This window comes from Candida albicans, chromosome 6, assembly GCF_000182965.3.
Source record: "Candida albicans SC5314 chromosome 6, complete sequence".
In the NCBI taxonomy this organism is placed as follows: Eukaryota; Fungi; Ascomycota; class Pichiomycetes; order Serinales; family Debaryomycetaceae; genus Candida; species Candida albicans.
In genome coordinates, this window is record NC_032094.1 from 16,110 (window position 1) to 39,309 (window position 23,200).

A 23,200-nucleotide genomic window follows, 5' to 3' on the forward strand; every position below is an offset into this window, starting at 1 on the left:
CATAGGTCGTGTACATTGGTCAGGGTCTTCTATATAATAAAAACCCACTCTTAACACCTACTTTGGTGTACAACAACTGGGCACGGTGGTTTTCAAATTGGGTGCTCCAGTAACATTTCTTACACTTTAATCTATCGGCTTCGCCATAGATATACTCAATCAACTTTCTTCCAACACCATGCAATCTGCTCTCGGAACTAACAAACAAATCATTGAGATAAAGTGCATCTTCAACAGTCCATGTATTTCTGTGTGTCAAGTAATTGGCAAACCCAATGATCTTACCCGAATCGTCAACAGCAACAACAGAGTATACGGGCTCGTTGGCGTCCAAAAATCTGGCAAAAGTTGTATCTGAAATTTCAGGTGTGATTTTGTCGAGCGAATTGTAAAACTCAATATACCCGCCTTTTCCCGTCCACAAGTGCAACCACTCCGGCTTATCCTTCTCTTCAATTGGTCTGATTGTAACTGACATCGTTAGTGGTTGGGGATAAAAAAAAAAGTTGGTGGACACCTCCCATTTATATTGTTTGTAGATACCACCGGCTCGACATGCCTGATCGGGACATACACGGGAGGGGAACGTAGTACCCATTGACCCCTGGCTCCGGAAATACTCAACTTCCCAATTTCCTCGCTCTTTACAATTTTTCGTCTCAAAATCTTACAAAAATCTTGTGAATCTAAAAGTTCAACAAACTTCCCAGATTTGACCACGGTGTTTGTGTCCTCTCAAAAAGAAACGACGCACCTATTCCAACTTTCAAAAAAAAAAAATTCAATACCTGATTTTAGCAAACCAAAGCTCGATGACGTTAGATGCTAGGCCATGTGTTACACAAACATCTTTGGTCTAACGATATATGCAAAAACACGTAGTGATCTATAAAAAGAATTTCACCAACACTATGAAGCTCTTCTGATAAAGCACATTGGTTAAAAAAAAAAAAACGGCGACCTGTATATAGCCCACTTTTTTTTTTATAATTCTTCCGTAGAACTAACATTTCTCTCGGTGCATTCATACATAACAATTTTTATAATCTTCCCGAAAAGAAAACATTGAGGCGGTCATCTCCTCCCAGAAAATATATAAACACACTCATATCACCCTTTTTTTTTCGATTTTTCCTCCCCCTACAACTTACTTCTTTATTCTCACTACACATAATGGATTCCGCATACTGGTCATACGATAACATAGTCCCAAGCTTCCGTTTGGATGGAAAACTAGTCATATTAACCGGTGGCTCTGGTGGTTTGGCTGCCGTGGTATCAAGAGCTTTATTAGCCAAAGGTGCCGATGTTGCATTAGTCGATATGAACTTGGAAAGAACACAACAAGCTGCTAGAGACGTCTTACAATGGGGCGAAGAGCAAATGAAAGGTAAATACGAATCACCAATCGGTCAGGTGAGTGCTTGGTCATGTAATATTGGCGATGCTGAAGCTGTCGACTTGACATTCAAAGCCATCAACGAACACCACGGCAAAATCTCAAGTGTCTTGGTCAACACTGCCGGTTACGCTGAAAACTTCCCAGCTGAAGAGTACCCAGCCAAGAACGCTGAAAACCTTATGAAAGTTAACGGGTTGGGGTCATTCTACGTTTCCCAAGCTTTTGCTAGACCATTAATCCAAAACAACATGACCGGATCGATCATTTTGATCGGGTCAATGTCCGGTACCATCGTCAACGACCCACAACCACAATGCATGTACAACATGTCCAAAACCGGTGTCATTCATTTAGCCAGATCATTGGCCTGTGAATGGGCTAAATACAATATCAGAGTCAACACATTGTCGCCAGGGTACATCTTAACCCCATTGACAAGAAACGTTATTAGTGGACACACCGAAATGAAGACAGAATGGGAATCAAAGATCCCAATGAAGAGAATGGCAGAACCAAAAGAGTTTGTTGGTTCTATCTTATACTTGGCCTCAGAATCTGCTTCATCATACACTACTGGTCACAACTTGGTCGTTGACGGGGGTTACGAGTGCTGGTAAAACCCACTGTTTAGCAAATATTTATTGGTTTATAGTCTGTATATTAGAGTTTTAGGGTATTTAATGAAAGTCGCGTGTTTTTCAAGAAAATAGCGTTCTATTGTCACCCAAAAAAGGCTTGCAGATTTCTTTTTTAGCCAGCACCACAGCTGCGAAAAAAAGAGTATATAAGCACCAAAAAAATTCCTTTTTTACAAGATCACACCATACTTTTTATCACCCAAGTCATGTTTAAATTCGTTATCTACTTGTTCACCTTTATTGCTTTTGCTAACGCCAACTACACCACATGGTCTTTAGTCACAGACTATACCACCTACTGTCCACAGTCTACTGAAATCACTGTCAACAACTCAATAATCACCATAACCGGCCCAACAACCTTGACAATAACCGGCGAGTGTACTCTCGATTATGTTGCTACAGTAGAGGCAGCACCTTCGTCTATTCCCTCAAATGTCACAGTCATAGAGTCTAATGGTGCCAGCAAATTAAACCTAAGGAGTTTAGCCGGTGCTGGCCTTGTCGCTGCTATCTTTATTGCTTTTATTTAGATTCTCCTATACAATAATATATACGCATTCTTTATATTCTCCTCTGTGCCAGCATTCAAAACCTCTTCATTCTGTATCTGCTTCACAGCAGTATCATCTATTCTCCACCATTGGCCTGCATTGTATATGTCACTGGTATAATGTCCAGCATCTGCACTACTTCCGTGGTGGTAAACAACCGACACCAACTGGTATTTGATCGGCATCCCCGTATCCCTTGCCATTACCTCTTTCGGTATTATTAAATCGTGGTTATAATCCACTTTCTTCCTCAACTTCTCCACCCCAATCTCCTGGTCTTTCAAGTAACTGAATCGTTTTAGATGTATTATCAATACATTAGGCAACTTTTCAATAAACGTCTGCTTCTTCACTTGGATCTCTTTATTGTTGTTTGTATAACTTATGCTTTCCGACTCATTCAAATGCTTGATTGCATCTTCAATAGTGTCTGCTGACGATACATCCAACTGCACGTGTTGGAAAGGGTCTAGCGTTATGGATTTCTGGAACGACGACGATTGTTTGGGTATAGTAACCACGGACTTGAACTCACCGCCAAAAATCATATTTAGCGGGGTCGGGTCGATTTCTATTTTGGTGGTTGTGCTATTCTTTTTCTTATTCACCTGGTTCCATTCGCCGTCGTCGGCCTCAGCATCGTTCTTGATTCTCTTGATAGTAGATTTGACATTAAACTTGAACTTGGCAGTGGCTTCAGCATCGTGGTCTTGTGCATATACCTGTATCAAGGAATCGATTTGGGGCGTGTTCAATTGTTTGATAGCCCCTAAAAACTCTTCATTAAGTCCATCAAGGTAGTACCCCAAAAACTCTTCGGCATCCTCCTGTTGTCCCCATTTCAAATGTGAAAACTTGTCAAGCTTGGTCAAGCTGGCATAGAAACTTTCGGGCAGAATAGCGCCCTTAACATTCTCTTGAAACTGATTGAAAAAAATTATGGTGGCATCTAGTAATGGCGTCGAAGATGGGCCCAAACTTCCTATGGACTTGGTCTCTATAAGTTTTAGCAATCTATTGAATGGCTCACAGTGGATCAAAATCTGTAATATAGAATTCATATAACAAATGTTGCCGGTGTTAGTCAATCCTCTAGGTTTTATATCAAATGTTGGCAAGCTGCTGAAAACAGAGTAGTTGCTATCAAACATGATTTTGAGCAATAATGTCCCCAAAGGCTGTGCAGATTCGTTGCTCATATCAAATTGCGGAACTGGTGTTACTGCCTGGACTGGGGTTGGAGGAGTTGGTGGTGGTTTGGGTTTAGCTATCTTTTTTGGGGTTGGTGGTGCAGTTGATTGAAGGAAACTGGCCCAATTACTAATAGGCACAGGTGGTGCTACAGCTTTGGCAGCGGGTTTGGGTTCTTCGGGTTGTCCATTTGTAATGGTAGTTTTGTGATCATTTTCATCTATTATTTTCATGACATTAGTGCTGATAATTAATCTATTAGTGTTTTCGTTGTATTCCTCTAATGTATTGGCTCGTTGAAGCTCGTCTATAGAACGTGACTCTTGGGTTATGCTGTATCTTTGAAGAAATTCGGTTTTCGAAGTATTAATGTACAAGGGGAGATCCACTAATTCGATTTTTGGTGGTGGTGCACTGCCATTCACTTTTGGTGGTTTATTAGTTTTGGGAGGTTTTGGCGGTGGATGATAGATATACTGCGGCTGCATTACAAATTGTTGTTGCTGTTGTTGTTGCTGTTGTTGTTGTTGTTGTTGTTGAAAAAAGGGATCTGGCGGATAGGGAAACACCGGATACATCTGATTCATCATCATGGGATATGTCTGAGGAAACTGATAGTAAAACTGTTGTTGTGCAGGAATCTGCTGTGCCATATATTGTTGTGGGTGAAACTGTTGCTGGTGGTAGTTTGGGTATTGGCTAGGTGAAAAGCTAGCTGCGTCTCCACGAAAGCGCAGTGACCCTGAGTTTGATGATGAAGATGTCATAGGATTAGAACATGGAATGATAAGCTCAACAGTTGGAAAAGGTCTTTTTTTTTCAGGCGTTATAAAAAGAGGGTGGGTGTTGTTGGTTCTGTGATAATGCAGATGCGTTTAGATGAACAATAAATAAAGTACTATACCACGTATCCGTTCTTGGTGTTGGTGGTGCTGTTGAAATAAGAGTTGGTGGAAAGTGGTGATCAGCACCAGAGAAAAAAAAAATTTTTKSCCYTTTTTTTTTTTTCGTTCATGTTTGTCCACTCACACACGACATAGATCAATCTCGAACATGTGTGAGTTGTATTTTATTATTAATACAGCTAGTATGTGACTACACACGGGAACCGGAGATAACACACGAGATTTCAGCTCGCTCAAGAGTTGATGCACTAGCGAATCACCAGCTATAGTTGTGATATCCATATCGTTAGAGTAGCATTCTTGATACTCAGCACAATCACAGTACCAGTTTGTCATATCTGTATGGGTAGCCAACCCTCGTTCGCGATTTAGCAACTGTAAACTGTCTTTAGAAAGTCCCACTTTAGACAATAAATGCGGTACATCTCTCTTGGCAACGGGCGTAATAGTTAGATTCGATAAATCGCCAGTAATTTCCAGATTCATCACAATATCCAACGCATTGGTGAATTTAGGTCCTAATAACATCGTCAAAACCACCGCCTTGTCCTTGTCAAAGGTTAGCTCAGTCAACGACCGGTCTATATCAAGTAGTTGTTTTCTCATCGAATCATCGTCAATAGACTCGAGCAATATTTCGTAAATAGGTTTACTCTCAATCAAGCCAGGAAGGGTATTGGGCACCAAGTGCAAGATCGTTGCATTAGCATCAAACAATTCGTTCATGGTTGTTGTTGTTGCGGTTACGCGACCTGGTAAAAATAATTTCGACGCCAAAAWWTTTTTTTTTGGCTTTCCCAACCTTCATCATTCACAATGGATTCAGCATGGGTTCAACAATTACCCCCTGAACTACAGAATGACATCAAAGCTGTTGTTGAAAAAGACCAGTCGAGTTTTGCTGCGTTCGATAACTTACATGCATTCTTAACAGGCGGCACAACCAAAAAACGAAAATTGAACGCTGAACCAGAAGAAATCCCTCCAGAAACGATAATTTTTGAAATCAATGAGATTTCGTTTTATTCACCAGTTCGGAAAAGAATGAACTTGACCCTTCATTTGGTTGAAGAGGACGGCAACCCCAGCCCGGCTCTTTCCATCGTCAACCCTTCCAACAATATCCCAGAATTGACATTCACAGGACTAGATCAAGCAGTAAAACTTTGTTTGTTGTTGCCAATACTAGGAAACACCACCAACACACAAAAGAAAGCAATTTGCTACTTATGTTTCTGGATGCACGACGAAAACATGTCGAAAGACCCAATTGTTTGTCAAATGAACTTGGACTTGGTGAAAAAGCTGATGATCAAGAATGGGAAATTGCCTGCTGATATCGAATCGAAATTCATCACACCAAGAGATGCACTTCCATTGAACCCAATCCAAGAACGCATAATCGACTACTTTAAAAGACAATTCCAGCTTTGTGGTATAAGCATGATGAACTATATGCCGTGTGTATCGATCTTTAGAAACACGTTTAGTTTGAATGACGACAATGCCATTGCCATGAATACCGACGGTGCGTCCCAGCCTGCACTAGTTATGGTAAACTGCCACAAGGGTGCCAAAGAAGGGGTATTGATCCTTTTACAAGCCAATAAAACTAACCCTGCCCACATCATATTTGGGTTTAAAAAGCCAATTCTAGTTTTCGAAGCAAGTCAAGTGTTGCACACCAGCTATAGCAACATCACGCGCCAAACATTTAGCTTGAATGTGGTGGTTCTAAACAAAAAACAAGAACAAAGAGAGTTGGAGTTTGGCATGATTGATGAAAAGTTCTACAAAGTTATTGACGATTTTATAAAATTACAAGGTATCAACGATGCTACATTCAACCAAGAAGAAAGTGGTGACGACCTGATAGAGATCGTTCATGTCAACAATAACGACGACGACGATGACGAGGAAGATGATGATTTCCAATCTGAGGATAGTGGCAGTGACGTTGAAGAAGAGTATAATAGTGATTTGAACGAGCCGCTAGCTGCACACGAAGAGGATGGGGTGTTTGAAAGAGGTATTGAAATCGAATAAATGTATATTGTTTTATTGATATTTAGCACCAAATTTATCAAGAAGCTGGGTGAATGCACCTCTTTTATATGGATGTTGTTTTGTAACTGGTTCAAAGTCGTAGAATTCAGCTCTTTTCTCTCTTTGCTCACGCAACAAAGTCAATCTTCTTTCAAAAAGCAGTTGTGTGTTTTGGATGGTTGGATCAACCACCAAAAGGTAGACACCGGTAGCTGAACCCATGAATATCGAGTAGCCTATGATTTTTGACGTCAATTTTGAAGGACCTCCGCTCATGGCGGTTTGTACCCATCTAACAGATGCACCAAACACAGAACTTAATAATAAACCAGCAGCAGTAGGCATGATGTTGTTTGGAAAGTACTGTGCTGTGGTGGGATTTTTTTTTGCTGACATTTTTTTTTTTCACCATTCTATTGGATGGTGATATTGAGCTACACACGAAGGCTACGCAGCTAATCGACTAGTTTACACCCGAACCTATATTTTTCTTGTCCCGCCACAGTATATTGTTGAAATGAACTTTTTACTCAATGATAAACTTCTTCAAGGGCCACCCCACCAGGGAATTGCTTCCTGTCAATGAAATTGCAGACTCATACAAAAGAGTATTGTTAGATTCCGATTACTTGTCTTATGATACCGACCCCAACAACCAGCACCCATTGCAGTATGGTACTGACCCAGGTAATTTAGATGTTCGTGAGGTTATTGCCCAATGGGTCAACAAAAAGTTTGGCGCACAGGTCTCAGACCCCAATTGTATCAATTTGACTGCTGGCGCTTCTTATGGTGTTGGCAATATATTGACCTCAGTCACGTCCCCCAAAATCACCCAACGGGTATTTGTTGTTACTCCTACATATTTTTTGATCAATAGTTGTTTCGTCGATGTTGGGTTGGACGACAGATTGACTGCAATTGAAGAGACACACAACGGCAAGTACAGTATTGATTTGGTGTATCTCGAGCAGCAATTGCAAAAGTACTCCCAAGACTTGGAGCCAGTGCATGATGACATTAATGTTTTTCCCGACCCTGTTAGAGGAACCAGAAAGTATTATCGGTTCGTAATGTACCTTGTTCCAACATTCTCAAACCCTGGAGGATTGAACTATACTTTAGAAACAAGACAGAAGTTGGTGGAGATTGCAAGAAAATATGACTTGTTGCTTATCAGCGATGATGTATACGAGTTTCTCGACTATACCGATTCCAAGCCGTTGCCTCGATTGAACCAATTAGATAAAGCGGGTGCCACGAAGTATGGGAACACCATTTCCAACGCCACATTCTCCAAAATCATTGCACCGGGGTTACGAGTCGGATGGCAAGAAACTGCAACCCCAAAATTGGTCGACCAGCTATCCATCACTGGGTCAAACAGATCAGGCGGCACGCCAAACCAGTTGTCAACCCTCGTTGTTGCCGATTTAATAAAGACAGGAACAATAGACGAAATCATTGCGAAATTCAAAAACGTCTACAAAGAAAGAGTTGCGGTGTTGAAAGAGAGTATTGCCAAGTACTTGCCACAAGACACACAAGTATACGGCGGAGACGGAGGATACTTTGTTTGGGTCGTCACACCGTCAGCAAACTGTTTCGATGTAGTTGCTAAATTGGCTAAACAAAACGTTGTGCTTGCTGGCGGTGAACATTTTGAAGTCACTGGCGACAAAAGAAATTGGGGCCAGCACTGTGTTCGATTGTCAATTAGTTATTTGACAACCGAAGAAATCCAACAAGGAATCAAGATTTGGGGAGAACTTTTAGAATAGTTAGTAAACAGTTTTTAAGTAATAGACACTTTTTTGTTGATTAATAGTCAGCGTAGATCTTGGTGTAATTGTTTTTTCTATTCTCATGTAATACATCGAGTTTAGGCGAAAACTTTATCATCTTATATATAATCAACAGTAAAGATATAGAATTATCACATACGGTTTGTTGGAGGAAAGAAGAAAGTGATGGGAAAAAGATGAAAAATGAAAAGAGAAAATTTTTTTTCTTTTAAGTGGCCTTTTTTTTTAGGGCTCTGCTCTCTCTCCTGTTTGTGTAGATGCAAAAAAAATACCCAAATCATGGTTACAGATTGGGTATTCACAATCAATAGACTACAATTTTCAGGGTTAATTACCATATCATATATTTTTGATTTCCTATTTTATTTGACAATCCTAATTCTTTCAGCTACATTGGGAAGAACTCTTCCTCCACGCTACCATGAATTCCTGATTTATGACATTACCCTTAGATACACACATTTTCCCGAAACCACCATTTTGGTCCGTGTTTGGCTCCTCGTACTCATATCTGCTGGAATACCGCTTACTCAGTTCCTACTATTTTCAATCTTTGTTGTCTTGCCAATAAGACGTCGTATTTGGGATTTTCTTGCTGGCTGTTTATGCTTGCTTGGCGCAATGGCAACCCAGTTGCTTGTGACGGTGCTTTTGAAAAATATAATTGGACTCCCCCGCCCTGACTTTATCGATAGATGCGAGCCAATGATCCAGAACATTCCTTTAACATCATTATCAACCGTAGCAATATGCACGCAGCCAGATTGGAATTTGGTTCAAGAAGGATTTAGAACGTTTCCCAGCGGTCATCTGGCAACTGTTTTCACGGGAATGACAATAGCGGCACTAAACTTTGCTGCTAGACTTCAAACATTTGACAATAGAAACAACTCCTTCAAAGTGTTTATCACCATCCTGCCGTGGCTTATTGCTGCATGTGTGGCTAGTACCAGAGTTAGCGATAATAGACACTTTCTAAAAGACATTATCGCCGGTGCATTTATAGGAACGTGTATTGGATCTGTCTTCTATTTACAGTACCACCCTAGCATATTCAACTTGGCGAACGCAGGCAGATCGTTCCCGCCACGACGGTTTGGCATTCAAAGATTCTTTCAAAATATCGGCGGGTTTTGGAAACTCGATGGCGAGAGCTCAGATCGGGCATTAGGCGCTGAAGACCTCGAAAAACTTTCAAACGAACAATTGGGCCAACCTGCAAGAATAACGTCAATGGCAGATAATATCGAAGTAGTGAACAAATTACTATAATATCTTCTTAGCTCTGCGTCTTGCTTGCTTGATTTTGCTGGACGTGTAGTCGACCTCTTCATTAAACCTATCCAACATTTCATTCTGTTCCTCTACTTCTGCATTAATTAGCTCGCCAATCTGTTTCTGCCGGGCAATTAACACTCTAAGCTGGTCTAGTTCTTTGTCTTGGTTTTGATGAATTTGTACTTGGTGTTGAAGAAGTTCTTTATTGTTTAATGGTAATGTCTCTGGCGTTTCCTTAACTGCTCCACCCAACACCCTCTTTGATCGGGGAACTTCCTGTACTAACAAATTATCTATACTCTCTTGTAATTGGGAAACCAACTGCTTCTTCTTTAGGGCCTCTTCTTTATCTGTACCAATAGCCCTGACCAAGTCGAGAATCCGTGGTTGGTAGACCCGACTAATGCGATCTCGAATATGTATCTGTTCACTAATGCTACTAGACGATTCGTTGAGTATATCCAGTTTCAACTTACGATACACATCGTACCAGTTATTTTGCACAGAATCCAAGTCTGCTCGATTATTCTGTAACATATCCTTGGTGAATCTAAAATTAGACGGCAATTGCAAAAACGACAACACTTCTCGTTCATTCTGAAGTGTTGAGTCTTGAATGAGGTTATTGAGAAATTCTGCAAGTCCCACTTTTCTCTCCTCAACAATACTGGTCTTGTTAAGCCAGTTGATCCGTTTCCCAGGTAATTCATATGGAAAATCCCGACTATCAATACCTAGACTACGACTCAAGTCCAGCACCAATTGCTGGAATTCCAGGTACCGTTTCTTTATCGTGAATGATCGGAGTGGTAGTTTTATATTAATTTGATAGTACGTTGACCCACCAATTTCTATATCTTGGGGGATAGTAATTGTTGACATTGGTTATAGTGTTAAAAAGAAACTAGTATGTGGTGCATATTTTTTTTTTCCTTCGTGTATTTCTGCCGCTTCCGCTATGATTGCTATCTACAAATCCACATCATCTTCTCCATCCTTTTTTTTTTTCCAAACCACCAAGACAAATGACTACATACCATTCAACACAAGACGAACAATCGTCCAATACAGAGGAGAGTAGCCAGGATGCTGCCCCACGCCCTGTCTCTCCCAGTGAAGTACCTGCGGACGATAGAGAAGCCACTCAATTGGAACTGCAACCGTTGTTGGATCCCGACGACCCGCGAGTATCCCCCTTGAAATTAGAAAGAATACGATTATTAAAAGTTATTGCCACGACATTGGTCTACGTAAACTTGGTGCTTTTTGTGATATTATTGGTAAGTCAGTTCTTTGCCATCCCCGGATTCAACAATCGTGGTAAATCGTTTTTGGGACTCGACTTGGCCTTAGTGAGTTTATTTATAAATTTGACTACTAATTGGTTCTTTGCTGTTCCTGCTTATTATGAGAGAATATTGGGGTATATCACGTCCGGGCTTTTACTTATTGATTTCATTGTTGCGTTTCTCGTATCGCCAATCCGACAAAGTTTGGGGTTGTTAGATTTATCGCTAATTGCCTGGGTGTGCCTCAATTCTTTGTTTAATTCTTTGATTGGTTATTGGGTTGAAGAAGGTAAACATTATCAGGAGATTCGATTAACTGGAAGAATCGAAAAACGCAAAACCATAAGTGAATTAGTTATCATCTTTTTTAAGGTGTTGGGCGAGATTATTATACTATGGATAGTCTGGTGTATTAGTTTGACATTGTGGATAAACTGTTTTGACACCCACGAAAAGCCATGGGGTAAATTAGTTCCGGTTAACAATAACCAATTCAGAGTACACCTAGCATGTTTTGGAGATGTTCACGGCAAATCTGATCAGCCAATTGTGCTTGTTGAAGGTGGGCAATCAACGTCAAGCGAAGCTTTCCAAGAATGGATTGAAGAGTTGCACCACTTGAACAAAGTCGAACGGTACTGTATCTGGGATCGACCAGGCTATGGATTTTCCGATTCGGCACCTCCGCCAGAATCTTTAGGGATTGTCACTGAATACTTGATGGAAGCATTGAGAAAAGAAAAGATCGAGGGGCCATTTTCGGTGGTTGGATTTGATATTGGCGGATTGTATGCGAGAATGTTTGCCAGCAGAAATCGAGCCAAGATCCAGTCTATCCTATTTGTTGATAGCTGGTCGCCTGATTTGTTAAAGAAATGGCCATTTAGCGGCAGTGGCAGAAAAAATGAGAGCACAAAAGTGTTTAAGAAATCCTTAGAGGTGATGGATAATATAACAGGGTTTAAATTATGGTTACGAGGCTTTGTATCGCCTTTGGGGGTCTTGCCAAACTTGCATTGGTTCCTACACCCTATGCGGTTTTCCAGCAAGAGCAGAATATTTGGCCGCGATATGGTGTATCTGTCTAAATATATCAGGGCTCGATGCCAGGAACAATTAGTTTCGGGTATATTATCATACAATGAGATTATGGACGCAGATATAAATGACTTGAATGTAGGAGTCATATCATCGGATTTCATGATTAAAAAGCTGTTAAACTGGGGCAAGTGGCAAAATGAAATCAGTAAACTAAGTAGAAAAACAAGCGAGTGGGTAATTGCTGAAAATAGTGATCACTTTATCTGGAATAGTCCAAAAGGTAGAAAGGAGTTACAACAGTTGTTATTAAGATTAATAGGTGAACAAGAGTATCTTAAGTAGTACATATATATTTTTATTTGCAAAAGTAGTGGTAGTAACCAAGAAAAAAAAAAAAGAAAGAAAAATCCAAAACGACAACAAATTCAACAAAAACGAGATTCAACATTCCCCTTTTTTTTTCTTTAAAGACGGGTCATAGAAATTACTGATGCCAGAAAGCTCATCAAATATGATAGGCAGGGAAGCTGCACCGTCAAATCGAAGAACATTGTCGTCCAAGTCCAACAACTCAACACCACCTATAAACTCGTCAGGGTCGAGCCGTCCTTCTTCACCATTAGAGCCACCACCACCACAACTGCAACAACAACAATCATCTAGAAGACCATCGTTTGGTTTAAACTTTTTAAATAATTTCACCATGCGTTCGCATTCATCTGAAACAGCATCACAACCGTTAATGTCAAATAGCCCTACATTGGGAAACGTGCATTCGCACACGCATGATGATGTTTCAGGCAACAGTCAATCATTCAATGAAGTTGCTGAAGAGTCTCCATTAGAAGAGGAAGAAGAACCCCAAAATCCTGCACCAGAAGAAATACCACAACCACCAGACTCCACCTACGTCGACGAAGACGCAAAGGGCGGGTTAGACAAGGATGGGTTCTTTTCAGTAAGATTGACGCCATTAATAGACCATTCATCCACATCGTCAGGACTATATTTCTCGCCAATAATTCGTCGGCTTTCACCAAAAACATCCATCAACATCGGGAGATACACTGAAAAGAACAAAGCGGCAGCACACGCACCCCAGGGATCTTCAGCACCGATTGTCTTCAAAAGTAAAGTTGTTTCACGTACACATGCATTATTTTTCTGTAATGAAGATGGTCAGTGGTTTCTAAAAGATACAAAGAGTTCATCAGGTACATTTCTCAATCATATTAGACTTTCGCCCGCGTCACAAGAGAGCTCGTTGATGCCGATCATAGATGGAGATATAATTCAGTTGGGGATGGACTATAGAGGCGGCACAGAAGAAGTGTACCGGCTGGTGAAAATGAGGTGCCACTTTAACAATAGCTGGCAACGCAAAATGAACCCTTACAATATTGAAATGTTCAAGAAATTGCAAATCGGGGATAAGCAAGCCACCGAATGTTCAATTTGTTTAAATGCAATACAGCCTGGCCATCCTCTATTTATAAGTACTTGTGGCCATTGGTGGCATTATAGATGTATACACCCATTGCTACAGAAAAGTTATCCCCTGTTCTCATGTCCCAATTGTCGATATGTTTGTGATTTGGAATATTTTTCAGAGTCAGAATAGTATTGTGAGTAACGTTTGTATTTATATATTTCTTTTTCATATATGTAGATGCTTGAATTTATAAATGTTTGGCGTGGCACTGCACATTAGCATTTGTTTTTTTTTTTTTCCAACACCCAATTTTTTTTTTTGGTGTTGACAAAAGTTTGCTGGTTGGCGTAACTCCTCAACAATGACTACTAAACCCAGCCCAACCATAACCAATGCTAGGAGAGCAATCTTGGTAGTGACTATCTTGTTGGTATTGCCATTTGCTGGATATTACTATTTAAATTCCGAGTACTCAACGGGTTCGAGCATATTCGTCGAAGAGCCAATTTTCCAACAAGTTCATGTATCGATTGTGTCTGATGGCAATAGGAAGATAGATTTTGCTACAGAAAGCTTATTTGATGAGATAATCCCAGGTGAGTTTAAGAATAAGTTGGGAATAACCACAAACATACAGAATAATATTGAATTGTTCAAACTGAATTCGAGTGTATTAGAACTGTCGGAGATTCCTTACTTGATCAATTTAGACGAACTATACAGTACCAACAACTTAAACTATGTGATATTTTTACCTCAAAATGGATTGACGATTAAGGACTCAACCACCAACAGTTTTACCGTTGAAGGGTTTGGGACAATTGGTATATTGAATGATTGGAGTTTACAGAGGAACGATTTGTTGCCTCTTCTCAATATTTTCAAAGCTAACTTGATAAAGACATTGAAACAGTCTCAAAGTGCAGCACCAAAGGGAGTTTCCACTGAGATCACATCATTCACACCCATGGATCATAAATTGGCAGTGTTTTTACCAATTCTCGGGCCCATTGGGATATCAATATTGAATGGCTTGGCAAACTTTGCAAAATAATAGACTAAAGTGTATATACACGTATATCTATAACTAATAATAATTCCAAGCTTCTTCCTCCACTTTCTCAAATGGCCAGATAACTTATTTTCTCACAACACCCCTTGTCATGATACCTAGCATAAATCTAGAGGGATCAATGTAGGCTTTTAAAGTGTGGTTGGTGATCAATGTACTGTTGATAGCCCCACCTACCAAGAAATAAAATAATAGAAAATAACCGTTACGTCAACATAATACAATGTTATAGAAAAATATTATTATCTGTAAAAGAGTCTCCGAGCTTGAAATACGATAATAGAGATGAGGAGAGAAGGAAATACAAGAAAAATAGAAGCCTATAATTGTAATTAAAGCAATACGCCAGCTTATACCGGCCCTGTTGAGGTGTACAAAAACAGGCAAGTCATATCTTTGTAGTAACTGCAGATATCTGGTGAACTACCCAAGACATATCTGGTGCCCTTTTTTTGCCCCAGATTAAACCCGACTAGGGTGGAGTTAACGATAGAGATATTGTGTAACGAATTTAAGCGAAGGAAATCAAAAAAATAACTGGACTTGCAGCACCATCTACCAAATACAAAAGAAATCCAACAATGCGAGTACCACCACAAGCTAGTCAGCAAAATCACAAGAAGATACCCCGACAACAATATCAATGTGATCAAATTCCCCAAACATTCGACTAAAACCGACACGTGTGTTGTTGATGATCAATACTTAGCTCCCTTTTTTTTATTTGGTTCCTACATTGATTGCCTTTTGCATATTGCAAAAAAAAAAGGTTAATTATACCCACGAATTGGTAAAAACTATAATCTTTGGAGCACGTGAATAGACCACTCAGTTCTTCACACAAGAAAAAGAAAAGATGCAAAACAAAAAAAAATCAGGCCATTTGTAATACTATGCAGGACTGGTTATTTTTGCAATTTTATTTTCCCTATTGTTAAATGTTAAACTCTTGTCCTTACTCTTTACATACATATTCACACATTTTGGTATTGATGAGTTTCTTACAAACCACAAAAATACATGACAATTGAGACAATCAAGAAGCTCAGTTTTAACAAAAAGGAGGCCGGAAAAAAAATGACCTGATAAAAAAAAATTATCTAATTTTTTACTTCTTCTCTTTCTTTTTCTTAATTATCAAACTCAACTCAATTTACAAATACAATTCAATAACCAAGTGAAGGAAGAATACCCACGGTTCTGCTCCCCCTCCAATAATATTTGTTTTTGTTTTTTGAATTATAACAAAAATTATTTTCCATTTAATAAAAAAAATTTTCTACTTTGATATATCTTTCTTTTTTTTTCTATTTATTTTATTTCCAACCTCATATCTTAGTTGAATAGTTATAATCAACAGAAGACAACTTATAAACAAGAGACTACTACTGTGAAGTTATAATTATATTTGGGTTAATATCACCACAGTTCCCCTATACATATTTTTTTTGTGAAAATCATCCCGTCCCCCTTTTATTTTATTACCCACGAACACGTTTATCAAAATAGAGATATCTAGCTAACCAATCTAGGGCTATTCTGTTTATTTATTTTACTATATTTATTAGAACCTGTTCTCCATCAAAGTTTTCTTTTTTAAAAAAACCAAGATTCTTTCCTTTTTAGTTTGTGTGCATTAGCCAAAAAAAAAACTCGTTCGATTTTATTTGTGAAACCAACAACAGCTTTTTTTTACACGTAAATCAATAGTGTTCAATATCGTGCTCCGAATTATAATTCAACCATCTACAACATGTTATCGCAGTATGATGAACAACTTGCTGCGGGCGACAATAATGGGTTCAACAAACAAGGTAATGCAACTTTATATTCGTTTGATTTTGTTGATGCCGACGATTTCTTAGATTCGATATCTGGCGCATTGCCGAATAATGGTCATAACAATGTCAATCCCAACACCAACGACATTTCATTTGAAGATATGAATATTATGAATCCAAATATCTATTCCCCCGTATCTGCAGCCAGTGGTGATGACTTTACACAATCTTCTGGTCAACCGATGATTAGTGAAGGTAGTAATTACACAGGACAAAACTTTACAGATTACTTATCGGACAACTCATTGGAAGGGTATGATAAGAATACAAGTCGTCCATTACATGAAGTCGATATTGGTTTTTCTAACAAACGTTCCAATTCAACTTCTACAGGAAGTTTAAGCCACAATGAAGAGATTACACCGATTTCACACTACTCCGTTGACTCCATAGTGACTTCTCCAGAGCCTCCAATAAACAAACAAGGTGACTTCCCACCAATCAAAAGAACCACAACCGTGAGTTCTACCAATAGTATTACCAACACCACTAAAAAACCGGCCAAAGTCACAAAGCCAAAATCAAAAGATAAGAACTCTCACAACATGATTGAAAAGAAATACAGAACCAACATCAACACAAAAATCTTGGCTTTGAGAGATGCTGTGCCTGCTCTTAGAATTGCTGCTGGTTGTGACGATGTTTCCATAGCTGATTTGGAAGGGTTAACACCAGCATCTAAATTGAACAAAGCTAGTGTTTTAACCAAAGCTACAGAATATATCAAACATTTGGAAAGTAAAAACTTCATTTTGAAACAACAAAATATTGAGTTGCATAGGCTAATTCAACACGCCAACATGAATCCAAAGTCATTACCTCCACCTCCTCAACAAATGCAAGCACCACCACAACCAGGGTTTGGCTTTTATCCACCACAAAACCAATCATTCAATGTCACCCCTGCTTCTCAATATCCATCTCCCCAACAACAAGTGTCTCCAACCCAACAACAAACAGTGCATCACCCACCACAACCTAATCGATATTTGTTGGGAGGTATGGCTGCTGTTATGGGTACTTCATTATTTGGTGGATCTGGTGAAAATGATTTCCGCAGTTTGAGTGCCTTGCCATTTTCGTATTTGTTTCCTAATGCTATTCTTAACCCATCGCCATTGACTATTCAATTATGGACTTTGACAAAAGTGTTATTGGTGGTTGGAAGCTTGGCTAGTATTTTTATACCAATGTATAAGCAAGCACAACTCAAAAAAGAAGACAAACCCAACACTATTCCAGAAACTTCATTATTGGATTGGATCTTGATATCAATAGGATTCAAAACTCCCGCCAAGTTGTCAGTTTCCAAGAGAGATGCCATAATATCTAACTTACAAGGTGGAAATGATTGGTCGCAATTGGTTTCTGATTATTTCTATTTGGCTGGTTGTGAGATAAATTTTGAAAACTGTTTTTTGTCGTTGGTATTGGGTACAATAATCAGACACAGATTTCCTGTGGTTGCAACTATTTTGAATCACTATTTGCTGATGAAGGAGGCGTTGCTTTTGAATCTTGACTACAAGGGATTTAGCAAATCGTTGATAAGATTGAATCAATTGATTAGCAAAGTGGATGGTGTCTCGATATTTGAAAGCACTAATTTGACTACCAGGTTGACCAATGTATTTACCAATAATCGGATTAATGCCAATATAGTTGACGGACAAAATCATGTGAAATACATTGAATTTTACCAACGTAACATTAACGATTATTATGCCATTGTTTTTAACTGGAGATTATTGGAATTTATTCATGAATTGAATGTGACGTATTTAGAACAGTTGAATGACGACCAGTCGCAAGTGTTAACTGATTTGAAAATTATTGAAGCTTTCTTTGGCGAACAAGACAACAAGTTGTTCGGCTATTATCAATTATTCACCAGTATTTTGAATGCTAACTATGCTCCATATTTATTTGAAAGTTTGAAAGACAAAGTCGAATCGTCGTTGGAGAAATTCAGAATTGCTTACGAAGGAATTGATTTGACTGATCACGAGATCCACAACACTTCGTCGGAAGATGAATATGAACAAGAATCCCCTGTTGTGTATAAATATGAACCAACATTAAAGTCACAGAAATCCTTAATCTCATCATTGAACTTGGTGAATGAAGAAGAATTTATAATACTAACATGCTCATTGACTATTTACTACTACAAGAATAAAGAATACGATCGTGCATTGAAATTATTAAACTATTTGAGATTGGATAATGATTCTAAAACTCTCAGCCTTTTGACATTTACTTCCTTGATAACATTAATCAATGAATTGATACCAGGTAAAATCGAAGATAATGTTAATTTGGATTCGGCTATTAGAATTTGCCGCGATTGGCTTGAGAACCCTGATTTAACTCAATATATGGATGAGGATATCAAACTTGAATTGAAGAAAATTGTGGTTACTAAAGGAATGATTGTTAATGGAATTGATGTTAATGAGAGTGATGAAGAGTAAAGTGTTTCTTTTTTTCAGGTATAGATTGTTTTAATTTTATTTTGTTTCATAAGGAATGTGGGTTGTGGTAATAGTGTTAATGTGTCCCTTTTTTTTCTGTTTTAGTTTATTTATTTATATAATTTATTGTGTTTATTTAATATATTGATAACTTGAGAATTTTTCCAGTTCCAGTCTCTTGTGACTCCCAAACGTGTTTGGACTATGTAGAGATCTTTACCAACTTTTTTTTAGTAAAGATTTGCAAAGATTTTCTAACAAAATATTTTTGCACACAAAACACTCCAGACGTGTACTATATGGTAAATTTTACCAAAAATAGAAAATATAGACCAACATGTTTATCAATCAAATACTACCAGAATGAAGTTCGTAACTGGTTTCAGAGATATTTTTGCTACGACATTTCTGGTACACTAGTTTTATTCCAAGTTGCATTATAAAAACTAAAATGGTTATACCAATATGTAGAGTCACGTCATGACGGAACAGTATAGACAAGAGGACACTTTCGAAAAGTGCCATGTTTATCCTCATCCACGGAGATCACATATAAGGTTATGGTTTTTCCGTATCAGTCTATGACGAGTGCTTCACGGTGGCAACACCAATGCAAGTTTCCGTCTTCTTGTATAAGATACATACCCGTCCTGTCAAATATGCATAAGCAGTAGATTACTAACCAGAACAAACCAATAATTACATTGGTACGTTAGTGCAAGAACATCTAATTATTTAGGTCTCATTATACCAAAATCAACTTGAAATTTGTAAATTACATTACAACGCAGCAACACTTAAGAAAACTAAATCTGAGACTAAAATTAAGTAACACCACATGGAAAGAACATGGCAGTGCTAACTGAACCATGTAATCAAAAAAAAAACACCATGATGAACATCCTGGCGTGCTGTTGTTGCAGTTTTGCCTAGACCATGGCTTTATAATTATGGGAGGGGAATATTTTTTTTTCCTACTAAGCTCTTCTATCTTCGTATATGCAAAAACCAAGATCCAATTCATATTTCTTGGATTCTAATGAAACATTGCTTAAGTTCATGTCGTTCCAAATACTTTTATTGCAATACTGGATGGAGATATTGGATCCTCTATAGTAATACAAAATGTTACACCATCAATAGTACTTCTAGTGGTGCTCTTTTTCTGTTGCACAATTGTTTGACAGATACAACAACAATGCATTCGGTCATTACATTTTATTGACGGCAACTTTCCCGAATGTACCCGTGTGAATTTGCTATATTCACTTGCATGGTTAAAAATTATGGCTAATACCACCGAAATTCTACTTCCCCTCAATTAATAAGTTGCTATTCAAATTGTGTAACTAGGCAGCACCAAAAAAACAAAGCTTGCCTTAGTAGATGAGCAACAAAAGTATTGATTACTAACCTGAAATTTGAGCAAGTGGAAATGATAACTAACTAAAATTTTAACTCCTAAATAGTTGAACACTAATGACAACAATAAGAAGAGTGAATTATAAGCAAATACATAGAAGTTACACAAAGCAAAAACTCTTGTAAAACGTGACTGATGACGCACAGCTGCTTAAATATTCATCTGCGATGAAAGTGCCATCACGACTGAATCTCATCGAGTATTACGTAACTCTGGCAATGACGTTCAAAGTCCAATCTCAAAAGTGTTTGTTTATAAGTACTGCTACATCTTGATGAGTATGTTTCACCGCTACACAGTTAAGGTTTATAACTGAAGGTTTTTTTCTTTATTTAGCGCAACTAATTGATAGATTGTTCATAACCCACAAGAAGATTGATAGTTCCCAGTTATAATATTAACTTTGTTGGTTTTGAAGTATTTTAGGTTTAGAGTATTGGAGATTTGATTCTAATTACAATAGAGTGTTCGGCAATCTCACTAAACGTAAGAACAAGAATAAATCCGAGTATAACGTTAATTCAACTGAGGACAAAATAAATCACTGGTTTGGTTACTGAAGTATTGTTCAAGAAATTTCAGAATTAACTTTCAAAAAAAAATTAAGTGATTTGCATATACGTAGATGTAGATTTGACTCTAATCATTGGGAAGAGTACCACAAAAGGCCATCGCCGAAAGTGCCAACAAATTCACTGAATTTCAACTTCAAATTCCGTTATTAATTCCATAAAATAAAATTGAAATTATAAATATTCTAAATTTTAAAGACATTTGCATGCAATGTTTAATTTCAAATTCTCGAAAAGCGATAAAGTTGTCTCATTTGCTTTTGCATGTGTGTTTCTGGCCCGAGTAAAATTCTGTAATATCTTGCTCTTTGAATAATCGCCAACTGTAATTGTCTCTGATTGATGGCTATTATCTAGAGCTTGTCAAGTGTCATGCAATTATTATCACCTAATTATAGAGTATACTTGTACGTCCTTTCCTTTGTTGAATTGCAAGGTCATGTGAAAATAAGCTATAAGATTTAGCAATTCAAGTGTTGAGAATGTTCGTATATGAAAATTAATTTGGTGGTCTGTATCCCTTCCATTTTTTTTTTCTCTGAAATGAAAGTTTGTTAACAATAAGAAATACAAAAGTAACACAATATTAATACAATAAAAGAAAATTATCTAATTAACTTTCTCTTGTTTGAAGAATTATTCTGGAAACTCAATGGAAACCGCATCGAGCGGTTAAATTAAAAGCCAACATTTGGGTGTTAAAGTATGACAAGAAATGAAAAATAACAGAACTACAAGAATGTATGCATGAACTTGATTCATTCAAGTGCTAACATTCTATTGGTATTTGAGAAAATGTTTTTAAAATAACGTACACCGCAAGTCTGTCATTAAATTGCATATACATCACTATTGTAAGGCATTATTATTATGTTATTCGTTATTGGGTGGTACATTGTTTAGAACTTCTATTTTGTTTCATTTCCAATGGTGCTTACATACATGACTCACATTATTCTTTGATACTTTAAGAAATGAGAAAAAAAAAATTTCTTTTTGATCATTTAAAACCAAGTGTTTCGTCATTCAAAACACTATCTTCATTTAATCATCAACTGAATTAAAACTAAAATGTAATCAGTTTAGGTTCCATTTTCTTCTATGTTTGTGATTGTAATTGAATTTTTAGGCTTTTGCTTTGTAGATGGAATTTCTTTTTTTCTTTCTTTTTTCTTGTTAAATAAATTTGGAATCTCCAGATATCAAAGAACGCTGGAAGAAATTTTTTTTTTTTTTAGAAAAAAAGTATAAATGTATCGTCGATTGTACTTTAAACTTTATAATATTAGTATTCTTCCCCTCCTTTCGCTTGTTTTCTATTATTAACACCATTTTAAGTTTTACCTAAATAACAACTCATTTTACAGTTCATATTTCCAAAGTATGTATCTCTACCTAACCACACATATATATAAAACTTCATATTAATGATTGTTTTTGCAACTATTACAAGTATCCATTGAATCTTGATATTCATGATTCAACACTCAGGAGATCTTCCAACTATTGGTAATACAAACCGGAATTTCCAAAAAAAAAAAAAAAGGAAAGCTGGAAATGCAAGAAAAAAAAATTGCCTAATAAAACAAATATGAAGTCACTTCATTTAATGCATGAGCATATATATACTATGTTGTGATTAATTACAAATTTCAAAAGATCAAAGTACTAACAGAAGATATATTAGTTCCAACAAGTGATATAGTCAACAAGAAAGTTTCGGTATTTGGTGTCAAAACTTGACTATAATTGACATCGATAATCTTTAAGGGAGTGAAGCAACAACAATCACAGAAAGTTACGACATTCTCTTCCACCCACGACATTTACAAAAAGAGGAAAAATAAAAATTTTTTTGTGTAGCAGTGCCACAAACCAGACACAAGGCAACTAACTGCAGACTAAAAAGTATTAAGTTCTTCCAATCCTTTAGTTGGAATCACTAAAGACAAAACTAGACGCCCATATTTTGCAAAGAAATTTAGAGTTACTACGATTGCTCCAATTCATTTGAAACAAAAAAATATATATTTTAACCGATCTGCAAGTTTAGAAAGAGTTGATAAATTTTTGAAGTCCATTCTTTACTGTCTATTATTATTTCCACATCACTTGACGCAAATAGCAGACACACACACGCACACATATATATTGGAGTCATCCCCCACTGAATAGTCAATCCTATTACAGCCAATTCACAAAAAACTTCCAATCCTATCTTCTACCTTACACAAACT

General features: G+C 37.6%; 14 protein-coding genes and 1 non-coding gene across 15 annotated transcripts; 9 read left to right on the forward strand and 6 right to left on the reverse strand. All coding sequences in view use genetic code 12, as the record gives it.

Moving 5' to 3' along the window:
• Positions 1-19: 19 nt before the first annotated feature.
• On the reverse strand, positions 20-478 carry HPA2 (D-amino-acid N-acetyltransferase; the record flags this gene model as incomplete). The annotated part of the gene is made up of 1 exon (XM_705402.2): positions 20-478. The coding sequence occupies one exon, from the start codon at positions 476-478 to the stop codon at positions 20-22; it is 459 nt and encodes a 152-aa protein (XP_710494.2).
• Positions 479-1,173: 695 nt separating this feature from the next.
• ARD (Ardp) lies at positions 1,174-2,019 on the forward strand (the record flags this gene model as incomplete). The annotated part of the gene is made up of 1 exon (XM_705401.1): positions 1,174-2,019. One exon carries the CDS (start codon positions 1,174-1,176, stop codon positions 2,017-2,019), a length of 846 nt encoding a protein of 281 aa, XP_710493.1.
• Positions 2,020-2,246: 227 nt separating this feature from the next.
• PGA48 (Pga48p) lies at positions 2,247-2,573 on the forward strand (the record flags this gene model as incomplete). The annotated part of the gene is made up of 1 exon (XM_705400.2): positions 2,247-2,573. One exon carries the CDS (start codon positions 2,247-2,249, stop codon positions 2,571-2,573), a length of 327 nt encoding a protein of 108 aa, XP_710492.2.
• On the reverse strand, positions 2,570-4,552 carry CAALFM_C600170CA (mRNA-binding ubiquitin-specific protease; the record flags this gene model as incomplete). Its single annotated transcript, XM_705398.2, has 1 exon — positions 2,570-4,552. The coding sequence occupies one exon, from the start codon at positions 4,550-4,552 to the stop codon at positions 2,570-2,572; it is 1,983 nt and encodes a 660-aa protein (XP_710490.2).
• A 258-nt stretch (positions 4,553-4,810) lies between these two features.
• On the reverse strand, positions 4,811-5,416 carry CAALFM_C600180CA (uncharacterized protein; the record flags this gene model as incomplete). Its single annotated transcript, XM_707203.1, has 1 exon — positions 4,811-5,416. The coding sequence occupies one exon, from the start codon at positions 5,414-5,416 to the stop codon at positions 4,811-4,813; it is 606 nt and encodes a 201-aa protein (XP_712296.1).
• A 90-nt stretch (positions 5,417-5,506) lies between these two features.
• CAALFM_C600190WA (uncharacterized protein) lies at positions 5,507-6,736 on the forward strand (the record flags this gene model as incomplete). Its single annotated transcript, XM_707202.2, has 1 exon — positions 5,507-6,736. One exon carries the CDS (start codon positions 5,507-5,509, stop codon positions 6,734-6,736), a length of 1,230 nt encoding a protein of 409 aa, XP_712295.2.
• A 12-nt stretch (positions 6,737-6,748) lies between these two features.
• CAALFM_C600200CA (uncharacterized protein) lies at positions 6,749-7,081 on the reverse strand (the record flags this gene model as incomplete). Its single annotated transcript, XM_707204.2, has 1 exon — positions 6,749-7,081. One exon carries the CDS (start codon positions 7,079-7,081, stop codon positions 6,749-6,751), a length of 333 nt encoding a protein of 110 aa, XP_712297.2.
• A 188-nt stretch (positions 7,082-7,269) lies between these two features.
• On the forward strand, positions 7,270-8,517 carry CAALFM_C600210WA (2-aminoadipate transaminase; the record flags this gene model as incomplete). Its single annotated transcript, XM_707205.1, has 1 exon — positions 7,270-8,517. The coding sequence occupies one exon, from the start codon at positions 7,270-7,272 to the stop codon at positions 8,515-8,517; it is 1,248 nt and encodes a 415-aa protein (XP_712298.1).
• Positions 8,518-8,562: 45 nt separating this feature from the next.
• On the reverse strand, positions 8,563-8,645 carry CAALFM_C600220CA. Its single transcript, XR_002086414.1, has one exon. It is a non-coding gene; the product is annotated as an uncharacterized ncRNA (small nucleolar RNA).
• A 79-nt stretch (positions 8,646-8,724) lies between these two features.
• On the forward strand, positions 8,725-9,813 carry CAALFM_C600230WA (uncharacterized protein; the record flags this gene model as incomplete). Its single annotated transcript, XM_707206.2, has 1 exon — positions 8,725-9,813. The coding sequence occupies one exon, from the start codon at positions 8,725-8,727 to the stop codon at positions 9,811-9,813; it is 1,089 nt and encodes a 362-aa protein (XP_712299.2).
• Positions 9,808-10,701, reverse strand: CAALFM_C600240CA (uncharacterized protein; the record flags this gene model as incomplete). The annotated part of the gene is made up of 1 exon (XM_707207.1): positions 9,808-10,701. One exon carries the CDS (start codon positions 10,699-10,701, stop codon positions 9,808-9,810), a length of 894 nt encoding a protein of 297 aa, XP_712300.1.
• A 143-nt stretch (positions 10,702-10,844) lies between these two features.
• CAALFM_C600250WA (uncharacterized protein) lies at positions 10,845-12,491 on the forward strand (the record flags this gene model as incomplete). Its single annotated transcript, XM_707208.1, has 1 exon — positions 10,845-12,491. The coding sequence occupies one exon, from the start codon at positions 10,845-10,847 to the stop codon at positions 12,489-12,491; it is 1,647 nt and encodes a 548-aa protein (XP_712301.1).
• Positions 12,492-12,660: 169 nt separating this feature from the next.
• On the forward strand, positions 12,661-13,770 carry CAALFM_C600260WA (ubiquitin-conjugating protein; the record flags this gene model as incomplete). Its single annotated transcript, XM_707210.2, has 1 exon — positions 12,661-13,770. One exon carries the CDS (start codon positions 12,661-12,663, stop codon positions 13,768-13,770), a length of 1,110 nt encoding a protein of 369 aa, XP_712303.2.
• A 172-nt stretch (positions 13,771-13,942) lies between these two features.
• Positions 13,943-14,635, forward strand: CAALFM_C600270WA (uncharacterized protein; the record flags this gene model as incomplete). Its single annotated transcript, XM_707211.2, has 1 exon — positions 13,943-14,635. One exon carries the CDS (start codon positions 13,943-13,945, stop codon positions 14,633-14,635), a length of 693 nt encoding a protein of 230 aa, XP_712304.2.
• A 1,771-nt stretch (positions 14,636-16,406) lies between these two features.
• CPH2 (Cph2p) lies at positions 16,407-18,968 on the forward strand (the record flags this gene model as incomplete). The annotated part of the gene is made up of 1 exon (XM_707212.2): positions 16,407-18,968. One exon carries the CDS (start codon positions 16,407-16,409, stop codon positions 18,966-18,968), a length of 2,562 nt encoding a protein of 853 aa, XP_712305.1.
• Positions 18,969-23,200: the final 4,232 nt, after the last annotated feature.